Source organism: Ramularia collo-cygni, assembly GCF_900074925.1.
Source record: "Ramularia collo-cygni strain URUG2 genome assembly, contig: RCC_scaffold25, whole genome shotgun sequence".
Lineage (NCBI taxonomy): Eukaryota > Fungi > Ascomycota > Dothideomycetes > Mycosphaerellales > Mycosphaerellaceae > Ramularia > Ramularia collo-cygni.
The window spans coordinates 351,569-366,935 of NW_019716279.1; the positions used below are offsets into that span (position 1 = coordinate 351,569).

General features: G+C 51.7%; 8 protein-coding genes; 4 read left to right on the forward strand and 4 right to left on the reverse strand.

Moving 5' to 3' along the window:
- Window positions 1–206: 206 nt before the first annotated feature.
- Window positions 207–1,871, forward strand: RCC_10958 (probable permease of the major facilitator superfamily; the record flags this gene model as incomplete). XM_023776184.1 has 3 exons in its annotated part: window positions 207–437; window positions 499–934; window positions 985–1,871. The coding sequence occupies 3 exons, from the start codon at window positions 207–209 to the stop codon at window positions 1,869–1,871; spliced, it is 1,554 nt and encodes a 517-aa protein (XP_023631952.1).
- A 150-nt stretch (window positions 1,872–2,021) lies between these two features.
- Window positions 2,022–2,978, reverse strand: RCC_10959 (related to RNA polymerase II holoenzyme cyclin-like subunit; the record flags this gene model as incomplete). The annotated part of the gene is made up of 1 exon (XM_023776185.1): window positions 2,022–2,978. The coding sequence occupies one exon, from the start codon at window positions 2,976–2,978 to the stop codon at window positions 2,022–2,024; it is 957 nt and encodes a 318-aa protein (XP_023631953.1).
- Window positions 2,979–3,635: 657 nt separating this feature from the next.
- On the forward strand, window positions 3,636–5,891 carry RCC_10960 (related to heterokaryon incompatibility Het-C protein; the record flags this gene model as incomplete). XM_023776186.1 has 2 exons in its annotated part: window positions 3,636–3,713; window positions 3,777–5,891. 2 exons carry the CDS (start codon window positions 3,636–3,638, stop codon window positions 5,889–5,891), a joined length of 2,193 nt encoding a protein of 730 aa, XP_023631954.1.
- A 158-nt stretch (window positions 5,892–6,049) lies between these two features.
- Window positions 6,050–7,747, reverse strand: RCC_10961 (related to endo-exonuclease yNucR; the record flags this gene model as incomplete). The annotated part of the gene is made up of 1 exon (XM_023776187.1): window positions 6,050–7,747. The coding sequence occupies one exon, from the start codon at window positions 7,745–7,747 to the stop codon at window positions 6,050–6,052; it is 1,698 nt and encodes a 565-aa protein (XP_023631955.1).
- A 256-nt stretch (window positions 7,748–8,003) lies between these two features.
- Window positions 8,004–8,874, reverse strand: RCC_10962 (uncharacterized protein; the record flags this gene model as incomplete). XM_023776188.1 has 2 exons in its annotated part: window positions 8,004–8,175; window positions 8,246–8,874. The coding sequence occupies 2 exons, from the start codon at window positions 8,872–8,874 to the stop codon at window positions 8,004–8,006; spliced, it is 801 nt and encodes a 266-aa protein (XP_023631956.1).
- A 541-nt stretch (window positions 8,875–9,415) lies between these two features.
- On the forward strand, window positions 9,416–10,258 carry RCC_10963 (uncharacterized protein; the record flags this gene model as incomplete). The annotated part of the gene is made up of 1 exon (XM_023776189.1): window positions 9,416–10,258. The coding sequence occupies one exon, from the start codon at window positions 9,416–9,418 to the stop codon at window positions 10,256–10,258; it is 843 nt and encodes a 280-aa protein (XP_023631957.1).
- Window positions 10,259–11,071: 813 nt separating this feature from the next.
- Window positions 11,072–12,445, reverse strand: RCC_10964 (uncharacterized protein; the record flags this gene model as incomplete). The annotated part of the gene is made up of 1 exon (XM_023776190.1): window positions 11,072–12,445. One exon carries the CDS (start codon window positions 12,443–12,445, stop codon window positions 11,072–11,074), a length of 1,374 nt encoding a protein of 457 aa, XP_023631958.1.
- Window positions 12,446–13,530: 1,085 nt separating this feature from the next.
- On the forward strand, window positions 13,531–15,345 carry RCC_10965 (uncharacterized protein; the record flags this gene model as incomplete). The annotated part of the gene is made up of 1 exon (XM_023776191.1): window positions 13,531–15,345. One exon carries the CDS (start codon window positions 13,531–13,533, stop codon window positions 15,343–15,345), a length of 1,815 nt encoding a protein of 604 aa, XP_023631959.1.
- Between the last annotated feature and the right edge of the window lie 22 nt (window positions 15,346–15,367).

Genomic DNA, 15,367 nt, shown 5'->3' on the forward strand with positions numbered 1-15,367 from the left:
GCAACGCTATGCAGATACTGAGATAGGCAGGATGGATCTCCACAACGCGAGAGTTTTTGCAACACGCTGATTCGGCGAGTTCCGTTCGTACGATATGATGTGATTGTCGCGACAGAAAAATCTTGTGGTTGTTGAGTAGCAGATCTCGTAGATGTGAACAATAGATATCTCCACCAAATCTTGACGCTCTTACCGTCTGTATCAAGATGTCTTCAACAACGAAAGGTGCAGCAACGATAACCGCAGTTCCATCCACAGAGAAATCAGGCCCAAAGCTAGCATCTCGCTTCGCAGATGAAAGCTACAAGCTTCTCTCAAAAGTTGATGTCCCCGAACCCACCCCAGCGGAAGCAAAACGTCTTCGTAACAAATGCATCAAATGGATCTTCCCATTCCTCTGCGTGGGGTACCACTTGATGTTCCTTGACAAACAGACGGTATGTTTGGCCCTAATAATAATCATTCTCTCAAATCCCAACTGACATATCCCTACCTTAGCTTGGAAGTTCAGCAATCTTGGGAGTCATGAAAGATGCCAATCTCACGGCCAAAGAATACAACTGGCTCTCCTCAATCTTCTACCTAGGATATCTCCTCGCAGAATGGCCTCAAAATTGGGCTCTGCAGCGATTTCCAGTTGCGAAATGGTTGGGTTTGAACATTGTCATTTGGGGAGGCATTTTACTCCTACATATTCCATGCAAGAGCTTTGCTGGATTGTTCGTTGTGCGTTTCTTGCTCGGTGTAGCGGAGGCTTGTATTGTGCCGGCGTTTCTACTACTGCTGAGCATGTTCTTCACATATGACGAACAATCCGTGTTGATGTCGTGCATGTGGGCAGTTGGTAACTCCAGCCCCATCACAAGTGGACTGCTGTCATATGGAGTGTTGTGGATCGACACGGGCGCGTTCAATCCCTGGAAATGGCTAATGGGTGCGTATGCTCATCCTTTTGATCATTGCTGCGTACTGACATGTATTGAGTCATCACCGGAGCGTTGACAGTCCTCTTTGGCGCTGCGGTCTGGTTCTGGCTTCCCGACAGTCCATTGAGTGCCCACTTCCTTTCCCTGGAAGAGAAAGCACAGGCTGTGCTTCGAATCAAGAGCAACCATTCTGGTATCGAACAAAAGTTCTTCAAGCGAAGTCAGTTCATCGAAGCGATGAAGGATTCTAAAACCTGGATGTTCTTCATCCACGCCTGGTCGCAGGAAATGGCAAACGGCGTGACGAATCAATACTCTCTCATCATCAAATCCTTCGGCTTCACCACTCTCCAGACGACGTTACTCGGATGTGTTACTGGCGTCGCCAATTTCGTATCTTTAGCAACGGCGGCCATCATCCTGGCCAAGACGACAAACTGCCGTGCGTGGCTATCAGTAGGCGCATACATCCCTCCAATCGTTTCCTGTATCCTCCTCATCGCCCTTCCATGGTCCAATCGGTGGGGTCTACTGACTGCGATCTGGATCCGTGCAACCAATGGCATACCCTATAGTGTTGTAATGATTTGGGCAGCCAATTGCTCTGCTGGGCATACCAAGAAGACGACCGTCATTGCGCTCTATCACGTCGGTTATGGATTGGGAAACATCCTTTCGCCACAACTATTCCAACCGCAGTACAAACCGAGGTATATTGTCACGTGGTCTGTGATTCTTGGACTGGCATGCATCTTTCCCATGCTGTTGGTAATATTCCTGAGGTGGTACCTATCCAAGGAGAATGCTCGCAGGGATGTGTTGAAGGCGCAAGGCTTGGTGGCTGAAGTTGGGGTCGTGCAGCACCACACCGAAGGCAGCACATCCGAGGAGGTTGTCRATTCGCGCATGCTCGATCTGACAGATCGCGAGAATCTCGCCTTGTGAGTGAACAGCTTCCACTTCCAATTGACAGACGAGCTGACATTTTTCCAGTCGATACGTTCTGTGAATGTACAGAGCATTCTCCTAGTGATATGTCGGCTGTTCATAGTCACTGCCAGTTTTGGCAGATCTGATCAAGAGCATTCATCCCTCTTACTTCAAAGTCCCGTCTTTCACAAACTTCATAATGCTCTCCTTGCAAGCTCTCTCGCTATAGCTCTCCCAGATCTCATACAGACTGATCATTTCTTGTGTCGCATCGACAATCGCAACCATGTCGATGCTGCTCTCGGCAAGCCAATCAACAAGCTTGCCAAGTTTCGGACCCGACTGTTTGAGTCCGCCAAACCCGCCGAGAGTTTGTTGTGCCGTCGCACCCGACATTGCTGGAGCAAAGCCAGGCATCGATGACGAGCTCGGTGAGACCATTCCAGAACCATTCCCTGCCTGGTTCGAATGTGCTTGTAGACCCGGAGGCTGACCGGACGGCCGAAGTACGACGGCCAGAAAAATGGCAACGACAGCCAATATATGCGGAGGATGGAGCAGGGCCAAGTCCGTGTTGTAGCTGTCATTGATGATGGAATGCGCCAGCTGAGTTTCATCACTGCTGAGTGAAAATACAGGAGCCAGTTCGGTGAGCGATCGATACGGATGATGACAGATCAGCCGTGATGAGAGCGTAGAGATCAGAGCAAATTCGCATTCTCCAATTTTACTGGTCTCGGTGATCCCAAGCTCTGTCCACTGTCGTGCAGCCTCGCCAAGCATGAGTCGGATGTGCTGAGGACATTCTTCCATCTTGCAGGCCAGATAGACGGCCGTTGTCATGATGAGATAGGGATTGGTTTTCCGCATCTCAGCACGGAGGTAGAATCTTTTGATGTAGATTTGTGCTGTTGCAAGAGCCTGTTGTCGTAGACCCATCCTACGTGCCAATTTCCCCRGCTGCTGCTGGAAGTAAATGCTCATCAAGCGAGGGTCCGGCATAGGATATCTGAGGTGCAGTTGCTGATTGAGCTTCTCCAAGTCTTTTCTGGTCTCGGCCAGTTCCGATTTCGTAAAGGTCCAGAATTTGTGCTGCGTGGAATCCCAGTAGTTGGCGGCCATGGTGAAGATATCCCGTCTTACCAGCTATGGGTATGGGTATGTGGATATGGGAAGAGGGATGTTGATTGTTGATGTACGTTGTGCTGACCCTTTGCGTAACAATCTCGCGGTTGAGAGAAGGATCAGCTAGACGTCGCCCGCCGTTGTGCTTACTTTGGGCCGAGAAATGAGTTTCATCCTCTCCATACGCTCGCTCATGCCAGGCGGTGTGATCTCGACTGTGATAATTCTGGCAAGCATGATGGAGATACCTTACCTCTGTTGGAAGACGCGAGGCAGAGATGGAGAAGCTTTGAGTCGCAAGTGCTGATTGGTAGATGACTGGCTATTTCTGGTCACATGACGTCAGGGCCACCCGCGATGAGTTTCTTCATGGGTGCCGGGGTGCTCTACTCTTCACATGTACGTGCATCCGAGAAATGTTTGCTGGAGAAGATTGAACATCGAACAACGCCCTTGTAACTTATCCATTCCTGTGACCGATCTCTTCCTCGATACCCCAGGATTGTACGATACCACCCACAGACACAGCCTTGGGTACTTAGTTAGCTGCTCAGCCACAAAGTTCAGCTGCCTTCCTCAATTCAATCCTGACCAGGGAGTACTAATACCTGTTCAATCCCGCATTTTCGAGCCACAAACACCCACATCAGCAGAATGGCAGGCTCCACGACCTTTCTCCTAATCTGCGTCGTCGGACTCGTGTTTCTGGCATCTCCCGTGGCGGCTTTTGGAGTGAGTCTGTCTTCACATGAGACGACGGATGGATGATGCTGTGCTAACGAAACATCTTTTCAGGCGGGGAACATTGCCTCCATCTCACAGATTGAGGGCCACAACTGGCGACATGGTGATATCGAGGATCTCCTCACCACTGTCGCCTTCCTGCGTGGCCACAAATGGACCAGTATGATGGTCAAAAGAGCGTATTTTGGAAACTGGCTTCGTGACTATTCCCAAGCAGTTGACGTCGGCACTCTCAAAGGCGTTCCTGCTGACACCATCCGAGTCCTGGTCTGGATTCTCGCCTTCATGTCATTCGGCTACGCCACCGAGGAGTTTGAAGTTACGGCAGATCGACTGGGCGTGTACAGACCAGAGGAGCACATCGACAATCCAAAGGACTACGCGGACAATGTCGATGCGCGTCAGTTTGACAAGAGACTTCGAGGGCCCGTTGCGCCGATGGAGCTGGCCATTGATCCCGAAACAGGCATGAAGAACTACATTGCCAACGATAACCTCGGAATCGCCACCTCACTGGGRTACGTCAAGTGGTCTTTTGCTCGAAGTATTCATTTCGGGAGACTGTACACGCATGGTGCCAACAAGGGTCGTGAGGAGGATCTCTGTGAGGCTCTACGATGCCTTGGACAGGGTCTGCACTGCATGGAAGATTTTGGTGCCCACACCAACTACACCGRGCTTGCTCTCCGGGAGATGGGACTACAAGGCGTCTTCCCTCATGTCGGAACACAAACGATGATCAACCTTCGAGGCAAGCAAGTCTACCCACTCGTGACGGGAACTTTCGGCGGAGTTGACTTTCTCCATTCCGTCCTTGGTGAGGCGACTGATCACGTTACGCAAGCAGAGGTCAACGAGACGGAGGTGGATCAGCTGAATGCTGCGTTGGGACAGGCTTCTGCCAACACACAGAGGAGTGCCAATGGTGATCCAGCTTCCGCGGCATCCCCTTTGACGGATCTTCTCGCAAAAATCCCCGGAACCGGTTCTCTGATTCAAGAGGCTGTGGATCTCCAACGGGCCTCAGATGCGCAAGCTGCCGATAATGAGCGCGGCAATCCAGGGTATGATAACTACAGCAGCTCTCGTGCTGCACCGGGACAGTCCCAAGGCCAAACCAGCTTCGCCGCACCACCCAAGATTGACGCTGCAGCAGCGATGGCCAAGATCTACCCAATCCTTTCCTTCAGAGATAAGGTTGTCCGAAGCATCTCGGCAACCATTTCCAAGATTCCTGGACTGGAAAAGATGATCGATACCATCACCGAAAAGGTCACCCTTTTCGTCATGGGTCTCCTCGCTCCGTTCATCAAGCCAATCATTGCATCTGCCTCCAACGCTCTGAAGCAGGGTTCCGGAAGTGTCATCGATTCCTCCGCGCAACAGCAATATCTCGTCTGGACTGACCCCACATCTTCCGATCCAACACACAGCATGCTCAGCAAAGATCACTTCTCCAACATCCTCAACGGACCTGCCGGAGAATTGGCCGCAGAGATTCTCCAGTATGTCGCACCTCGAGTAATTTACGCCTGGGACAACCCTGGTGTGCCCGAGCAAGAAGTCCTCGCCGACATAAGCCGAGTCTTCCACCACCCGGCGATCCGCGATCCGAACGTCGAGATCCATCAAAAGATGTTCTCTATCGTCGAGAAGTGGGTGCACAAGCGCTCAGATCGCGGTCACGGCTTGAACGACATCCTCAGCTCCGAGAGCGTCCGAGCTGGCAAGAACCACCAAGTCGCAAACATACATTCGAGCATGCAAGGTGTACAAAACATTGCCCAACAACACGGCTTCAATGTCGGTGGGACGGGAAGCCACAGCGCTACCAAAGGTGGAGTCTTCGATATGTTGGCGCAGCGAAGAGAGTTGGGTGAAGTTTCTGCCGAAGGGGCGTATGGTCAACAACCACATGCTCCTGCGCAGTACGATCAGGGCAATGCGACGTATCCGACGGCTTATCAGCAGGGTTATGAGACTCCGTGGCAGCCTCAACAACAGCAGCAGCAGCAGCAGGGGGGATATGGAGGGTATGAACAGCCACAGCAGCAAGGTGGATATGAGCAGCAACAACAGCAGCAGCAGCCGCAAGGTGGTTATGGGGGTTATGATCAGCAGCAACAGCATGGCTATGGTCAGGGCGGYTATGGGAGTCAGTATTAGGGGTTTAGCGATGCGTTTGTGAAGGGTTCTAGATGAGGTATCAGGCAGTTTATCATGCGATCACGAACAACACTATGCAGTGGAAGCTTTGGATTTCCAGATTGTGTCATGGAGAGTATACTGTGAAAGTCGTTCCCAAACACGAAGATTTCGATGCTTCATACCTTAACCTCTTCATTCTCCTCCTTGACCTCGCTTCCCCCTTTTGATTGCCCAGCAGTAACAGCGCTTTGTACTTCACTATCCACCACACCAGCAACATCACCACCACCCTTCTTCCTCAAAATCGCCACGCCCTCGACATGACTAGTCTGCGGGAAGAAATCAAACCCTCTGACGCTCTCAATCTCATACAATCCATCCTCCCCACTCTCCGGCAAACCACCGACCAACCATCCCACATCTCTCGCTTGAGTATGCACATTACAACTCACGTAGCAAATTCTCTCCGGTGCATATTTCAACAACTGTCGAATGAAATCTTCATCGCAACCCTTTCGCGGAGGATCCACTACCACGGCTGTTTCTTGAGGTGGGAATTTCTCGACATCCACGGCGGCGAAGAGGTKATTTGCATCCGCCGCGATGAAATGTGTAGAAGATTCTGGGAGGGAGTTCAAGGCTGCGTTTTTGGAGGCGAAATCGATGGATTGGGCGGAAATGTCGATTCCGATGCTTTGCTTGAACGTTTGGGAGAGGGTGATTGTGAAGAAGCCCGAGCCACAATAGGCGTCGATCATATTCTTTATTTTGGTGGAGGGACCTAGGATGTTGTCGCGGATGTATTGGGTGACGAGTGGTAGGATAGAATTGTTGTTTTGGAAGAATGCTCCCGCAGGATTGTCCAGGCGGAAACCGTCAATATATTCGGTGGAGATTGCCTTTTGGTTGGTGATGCAGGTTTTGAGGAATGAATGGGTGGCATGGTCTTCGAGAATGGCGTCTTCTTCCTTTTCCACCTCTGTAGATTCATCTTTCGTGATCTTTTTGGTGTTCTCTCTCAACAACAACGTAGCACCTTTCTGATAGGCATCGATATCATCCGTCACTCTCTTCCTCTCCCGCTTCATGCCCATTCTGACCGAATCCGTGCCAATGGGGCAATCCTCAATGTCCATTGTCTTCCTCGTCCCCTTTAACATGAATCCAATGGGCGGGACTTCCGGCCATGTGACGGCCTTGCCATGTCGCTTATCCCTCCTTCCTCCCGGCGGTCCATCGAAATGTGGAGTCAATTTCGTCCGGTATCCATACTGCAGCGGCGATCCAATCGTGTCTCCCACCGTGGGGACAGAAGTCGCTGGTAGATTGGAGAAGTTCTGATATGCTTTTTCCACAATCCTTCTCTTGTGCTGCAATTGATAGGCGTAGGGCAGATATTGGAACTGACAGCCCGAGCATTTGGCAAAGTACTGGCATTTGGGGGTCTCGGTGCGGTGTGGAGAGGGCGTGACGACCTTGACGAAATCGGCGAGAGAATAGCCGTCTTGAGAGTTGTGCTTGTAGGGTTTGGCCGTGACCACGTCGCCGGGAGCGGAGAAGGGGACGACGTAGACATGGCCGGCATGCACTGCCAATCCATCGCCGGTCGAGGAGAGTTCGGAGATGGTCACCTCAATCTCACTTTGTTCCGCGGGGAGCGACTTCTCATCGGCAAGCGTGACATTCTTCAACAGCGACTTGACATCGGCGAGCAAGACATCTTCGTTGGATCCGTCGCTCACAGCACCCACCGTCTTCTGCTTCTTGTTCTTCTTGAAATGCCTCTTRCCCTCGTTGAATCCCCGTTTCTGCGCCATCATCGGAAGGAAATGTGTTGGTCGTGAGATCACTAGGCGGCGACTGATGCTGAACATCAGGTCCCACTGGAAGTCTTGGGGGAAGATGTCGGAGCTTCAAGAAAAGTTGATGTCAATTCAATTGAACGCATATGATTGGCTGCCTTTCACGCCGGCTGAATGAATATCCATCTACAATGTCCTTCTGTGCGATATACGTCGTCMTTTCTATAACAACGACGTAACACTCCAAATAATACCATCCCAACGGCACATCTGGCTCATCAACGCATCTCTTCGAGGCTCATATTATGCCCATCCCTCCATCTCATCCTCACTTCCTCCACGAGCCCGGCATATGCATTCCCTCCCTCGCTCCACACCGACAAGATATGCCCGCCGCATCAAAATACGCCTTCCCATACGAGAATGTTAACTCCTCTCCTTCCTTGATATCCTTCTTAGCCCTCAATAGCAAAACATGTCTCTTCCCAACGAAAGTCGCCCTATATCATCATATATTGTCAGCATCCCCTTCCYCTCATCGTAATCATCCCAAGAAAGCCGAGAACCTACCAAACAATCAAATTCGCCCCACAACTCGAATTCACAAACCGACTCCAATTTCCCTTTTGCTCACTATCAACCACCACAACATCCTCCTTCCCCTCCACCGGAATGTCAAAACGATACATGCTCTGCTTCCCGTAGATTTTGAGATCCCGGTTCACCCGTTTGATCGGGCGGAGTTCTCCGATATATTCTCCCACCCATTGATCTTTCTTGATGGTGATTCCACGGCGTACGAAAGCCCCGTAGCCTAGGGGTCCGGGACCGCGGAGTTCGATCAAGGGATGGGAGAAGTGTGAGGCCGTGAAGTCGTGGTAGCAGGAGATTGTACACAGGGGATCGGAGCTGGGAAGGAGGCCTAGATTGTAAGTTTCTGTTCTTTCGGGGGAAATGGAAGAGGACGTACAATGTTCGCATGTTGTGGTACTACTTGGATTGTGGAGTTTCTTTTCAACTAAYTCACTCATACGATTTGAAGAGAGACCTTGTAGACATCGTGTTGCGGGCCATTCTGATCCACGAAGACGGTGCTCGTCGATACGGTAGACGTTTGGGATGAGGTGTGTATTGCGACCGTCTACGTTCCAGGCTCGGAAGGATCTGTCTTGTTCTGGAATGGCGTGAGTGAGCGACATTGGGGAAAAGAACGAGAGTGATGATGATGATATGTTGACTCTCCACTATGGAAGGATAATAACGTTGGACTTGATAGTTCAGATTACAGTGTGTCTGGCTTTGAGACAAAGAGATGGAAAGGCGATGAAAGTACTGGACGCTTTGAGGTGTTGTTCCTGCAAAAGAACAAAGGTGACCTGGACTCCTTCGATCCCGGGGACAAAGCGGACATGTAGGAGTTGCATGCAATTGTCAAGGAGGAAAGGTGAGTAGTATGGATCTGCATGTAACGTCATTCAAGGCCGTTATGGAGAGGCCGTGATATCTCCAATGAAAGCTGGGAGATTTTGTAAGTGAGAAAATCCATCCACGTTGTATCTCTCCCATTATTCTTCGGCTTGGAACGCAGGTCTGGCAAGCGTGCCGAGTCTTGTTTCGTCGATAAGTCCGAGATGTGATCGTCTCTCTCGCCGCGACTGCCGTTTGGGATGAAAGCTCTCTTCCACGCCACTACTGCTGCAATTGGTCTACTCGCACTCACATGCGAGAGAAGATGGCTGGATGGATGACAGATGCGAGAGGTTCGAATCAAATTTGCATGTGATCGACACTCAGGTCACCGTCCCTTCCGTCACAAAAGCCGGCATAACTTCATCCACCTTCCTCTCGTCTACACCTCACGCCGTCCACTTCTCTTCATCAGCTCCACTCCCATCTACTCACGTACCACTTTCGTCACTTCGACATCAATCCGTCACCACGGCTTCTGTCGCAGCAGCAATGGCTAATCAAGCCGATGTCTCCGTCCGCCAGAATCAATCGCGCGACACCAACATTTGCTCCACCTTTCCCGGAGAACTCACACTCGGCGAACGAATCTGCGATCTTCCTCGTGAGCTCTACGACGAAGTCCTCAAGTACACCGTTCAACATTGTCGCCATCGACTTCAGCAGCTTTCATCTTGGAGCTTGCCAGAGACTTCCCTCGCTTGGCAGACCCCTCGTGCCTCATTACGMGACATCAAGGTGTCATGTCTTGTTCAATACCTGGTCGAGATGGTTGAAGCAGGCCAGAACGGTGGTCTGGACTACGGTGATACGTTGCGGAATATGGCCCAGGTCTTTGAAGCCCATCCCGCTGCCACGAGATTCTTCCTCGACAATCTGCGTCCAGAGAGTTGTGACCTGCTTGAAGCGGCCGAAGTGCTGAGAACTTTTCTACTGGCTCGTAAACATGTCAAGACTACTCTGGTGCCAACACCTGAGTTCAAAGACGGGCGTTTCGATGGTTTGGACGAATTGAGTGATGAACTGGATCAAATGCACGAACAAAATCTACCTACGCTTTTGTACACAGCAGTGCGGGGAACGAAAGAGGGCGGATCGCTAGCAGAGCCTTGGTGAGAGCACGACGTTCTTTCTCTTTTAACGTTATGCCCGCTAATACTGTAGCCTCAGGTTTATCGTCGCCAATGACAGGCAATACCACAGAAACCACATCATCGTCGTCAAGAAAGGTGTACCGTACACATGGCTTCGCAAAGATGACCAGGACACGGAGGATCCTGCATGGGATGACGAGTGGCTTTTCCTAAAAAGTGCTTTTCCTCGATTCTCAAAGCGCAACTTTGGTTACAACCACTTTTCCGTTRGGGTGTTGGAATTTCCGGACAGCAGATTCGACGTTCGAGAGATATGGTTTCATTCATTCCGGACTATTTTGCGATTCCTGGAGTTTTGTGCGCGACGTGAAGCAGAGCTCAAGGAGTGTCGCGCAGAGCTCCTTGTTGAATCGTCGGTCCGGCAGAAGTAGCACGACATGAGGCTCCTGCCCGTTGTGGAAGCGCCGAGTGGAGTTAGGTAGAATATTACCTTATGCATCATCGGGTCTTTGGTATTTAGGCATATTCTCGCTGCAGACACACGAACATGTCGACTTGCAGGATTAGGGGCAGATCAAGAATATTCTGCATGCTCCCAGCTGATATTGGAGCTGGCTACGTATCAACTTGATGACCGATTTTATAAGCAATCTCCATTATTGGGTATCTGCAAAATCAAACGGGCCAAAAGCGTGCTGTGTCCTGCTTCTTCTCCTTCGGGGGTATAATGCGTTTCTCATAGGAGCAGGAAGTTCAGACCGACGACACAGAAGACTGTTCCGTGTAGTTTCTCACGCGGAATACTGTTCCGCGTATGCTTCGCCTTTGATCCCACCTAAGCATCGGGATCATCAATCACCATATCMATTTCATCATCAACCTCGGGCAGTCTTGCACCAATTCCAGTCTCCTCAGCAATAACCATCTGCACGTTCCTCGCATGACAGATGGCAATGCCCAACGCCAGGGAGTTCCACACATCATAGCCCACATCGTCGAAATCGAAGAAAGCGATTGGTTCGCAGACTTCTTCCGGGCCTTTCTTTGGATCATACGCCATCAGAGCTAGCTTCGCTCCAGATCCGATAATCGCATAGATCGTCGGCAGTGGGTAAGACAGTAATGTGTGCATGGAACCTTCAGGAGAGAGCTCCACTGAGCGTTGGACTTGAAGTGCTTCGCGATATTGAGCCGCGATACGGCGGCACTTTTGCGTTGCATTGTCGATGAGGATCGCGGGATCGGTGTTTGCAGGTTGAAACTTGAGAGTGAGGACTGGAATGGCGGTCCGTTGGTCAAGTCCTGCGTCCTTCTGCACCCAATCGTTGAATGCTCGAAGCTGGCKGCGCATTTGTCGCTCTGGGGAAATCCTGCCAGGATACTCGATGCGGTCGCGAATATGACCTCCTAATTGGAACAACAGACCCAATGCTTTGCTTGCTCTGAAGTGGCGGCCTTGTACGCTGCCGATGAAGCCGTCGTCGCTGGCTTCGAATAACTCAGCTGGTAACCAGCGGAAGTCGAATTTGAAGTATGATGGAAGGAGAGGCTCGTAACCACGGAGAGCGATCTTCTGCACCAGAGTGATGTAGTCGTCGTCCCACCCCTGACCGCGTAGTGCGTCATCTGATATGTCTCGCATTCTATGCTGCTCAGGCAGAGGAGCGACACGGCGGTCAGGAGGGTCGGCGTATTCATCTTCGATGATGAGACTGGTGTTCATGGAGAGGTCGTCCTCGGGGTCGGCTGAGAGAGGGGTGCGTCCGCGACGACGAATTCGACGTCGCACTGGCGTATCGCTTGCCGCATATTCAGTTCCTTGATGGTCTGATCCGTCGTTGAAGGAGATTTCATCATTCATGAGAGATTCGTCATCATCTCCAACTTCGGCGTTGTCGTCGTTGAGTCTCTGCCTCGTGCGACGGCGGCGAGCACTGGGGCTTGGGGTGGAACGTCTCTTTCTCTTGGATTGGCTGACAACCGAGCTGCTTTGACTAGAAGGAGAGCGAATTTGCCAGGATCCAACTCGTTCGTGTGGGCTCATGGACCGCGCAGTGGTGGTCATATCCCGCATTGATGTGCGACGGTGGGGAATGGCCGGTACTTTGAACACTGGCTCGCTCCTGGGAGTAGGCAGATGCTCATTATCGCTCTTGCTTGGTGAGACATAGTTCCRGATGCTGTCCGAGATGCGACGGAGAAATGCCATTGTGGCGGTGTTGGTGGTGAACCTTTGCAGCGGTGGGGGCTGTTCGGGTGGTGATGTTCAGGGGAGAATGGTGCAGATGGAATTTCGCCGCATTCGGCGCATTGTGTGGCTGCAATATTGCTCACAGTCACCACCGTAGAGGGCCCGGATTGGGAGGTGATATTTACCGTCACTCGTCTTTGTACAAAATTGTTCCGCAAGCGGCTGTACCTCAAGTGAGGTATGCTGTGTAACCTGGTCGTCCCAGGTTCCAGAAGCATACAAGGTACGGCCCGCGTCGATCGAAGATACCTTAGCGTGGTGCGGAGGCAGGTCCTAACCGGGACCAGCGTCAAGTTTTGTAAGGGTGTTGTTGTCTTTACACAGCTCTCATCCTTCGTCGATGCCGGTTTGATGTTATCTCTTCGAAAGCCTGGTACATCGTTACGCTTCGCATATCGTCCTGCAGTATGAGTAGCTGTGACGAAATACAACTTCTGGTGKAAGGCCCGGCGCAAAGCTGATGCTCGGAAGGCGGTTGGCCTCGAGAGCAGCGCGTCCTATACTTGACTCTGCACAGTTGCGGGAGCATATTTGACAACGCCTACAAATGCCAGTGTCTCGCGAAGACACGTGTAAAGGGCGAACATTGGGATCGCCCTGAGTCATCTAGAAAGGAGCATTGGTTTCAGTGCTCTTGCTGCTAACAGTTCGGTTTAGCCCATCCACTTCGACGAAAAACAATTTCCAAGCGCGTCTTCAACGTGATTAGGTGCAGTCTTCACTTTCGAGTGCATTTCCTTTCATGTGACAGCGCGCTAAGGTCTGGTTTCCACCTCCCAGCGTCACCCAGCCGGCACACAACTTCGCTACAAGCCCGAGCCACGAAACCCAACTTCTTCATTCTTTGATATTGTCGACAAACAGTGGAGCTTGCAGATCACGGGATAATCTTTACAATAGCGGAAGAAATCTCACTTGTACCTTTTGTACAATGAACAAAAAAAGGTGCGCACGGACCACTCCCAGCGACCATAAGAAACGGCTGCCCCAAATCGGAGATATGCAGCATACCAGCGCGTGCCACGAGGATTAACACAGTCACCATGAAACGCCAACGCCCGTCCGATCTCCATGAGGAGCCAGCACCACTGCCATCGCCAGCAGCGTTCAGCTTCTCCAGCTACATCCCCGCATTGCTCGTTAGCATGTGGAACGCTCTCACGTCGCAAACCATAGATGCTGTCAACACAACCCCACCCACATCCTCCGGCAACGCTCCAAAACGCCGCGCAATCGCACGCGAAGACGTTGATATGATGCCAGGCCACTTTCCAACATCTTCACCAGCACCAGAAGCTCGACCCACGCCAAAATTACCAGTCACCCCGTCGCCATCACCTCCGCGTCCGGGTGACGCGACATCACAGTCTCAAGCAAACGCGTCATCACATTGGCGGGCGTTAATTGCTTGGGTGACCAACCAGCCTCAGACCAAAGACGCACCCGCACACGAAATCGCTAAAGAACCCGAGCCCGAATGTCGTCCCGTGAATCGCTCCATCGCTCCCCCGGTTTCTGCGAACGATGATTATGCCCAGTTATTGCGTTCTCGCGCATATGACAGGAATCACATGCCGATCATCGAGCGACTCGAAAGGTTAAGGGCACTCGAGGAACGCGGTCAGCAGGCTCCACCCGAATTGCGCCAATCGTACCCTACAGCAATACTGAAACGCGATTCCACCCCGAAGAAGACCTCGAGTCCTCGCGCCGACATCAACAACAGACGAAGCTTCCGGCAATCGCAAACCGGACTGCGCCGAAGCACCAACGCCAACAGAGATTCAGATGTCGATGGACTTATTGATCGACTCAAGAAAGTCACACACGAGTCGGCTGAGGATACAAAGGTGAGAGAAAGTTGGAGATTACGCGAACGACGTCTCGCGGATGAGAAAGGACCCACAGCAAGAGTACGAGAAAGGCAAGAGGAGGAGCGTAGAGTACAGGAGGAAGAGAGGGCTCAAGCAGAGCAAAAGGCTCAAGCAGAACTTGAAGCTCAGCAGAAGGAAGATGCAAGAGCGCGGAAAGAACAGGAAGCCCTCGAAGCTCAGCAAGCTGCTGAAGATGCTCGGAAGAATCTTTTGATAAGACCGCTGGACCCAAAATGGTCCGAAATCGTTCGCAATGCAATGAACGTCACCAATGCCCAAAAGGTCTTCTCCCAAAGCCCGGACGGCACCGACATCACGCGATACGTTCTGGGCAGGATTCTGCCGCAGCAGAATGAGAGTCAAGTCAGTGCCAGCGTCAACGGTAAGGGAGGTCCTTCCAACTGGCTCAACGACGAGTGCGTCGACAACTGGGTCGCGATGATTGTCGCACGCAGACAGGAGAAGGAAGGATACGTCAAAGGACCCAACAGCACTCCCTCGATCGTGTCATACCTCTCGGCTTTCTGGAAGACTTACAACGAAAGAGGAGCCAAGGCTCTCAGCGGCTGGTCGAGGCGAAAGGGCATCTCCGGCAAGAAGCTCTTGGGTGTGGAGAAGATTTTCTTCCCAGTCAACACTGGCAACCACTGGATCCTCCTGGTCATTGCACCGAAAAGTCGCACGATCGAAGTCTTCGACAGCGCTGGCGGCTCCTCCTCTCGATTTCTCAAGTTTGCCCGCGACTGGCTGGCCATGGAGCTTGGAGGTGATTACAACCCAGATGAGTGGCAGCACAGTTCAGCCAAGAGTTCCATACAGCAGAACTGGGATGATTGCGGTGTCTTCACCTGCGTCAACGCATTGGCAAGCGCGAAGAACAAGCCTCCGTCTGCCGTCGTCGCCACGAACGGTATGAGTGATGCGAGGAACATGATGGTAGCAGTCCTCATCAACGGAGGTTTCAAGGAGGACTGGGAGTTGTAGATGGGTTATGTGATTGCATTGG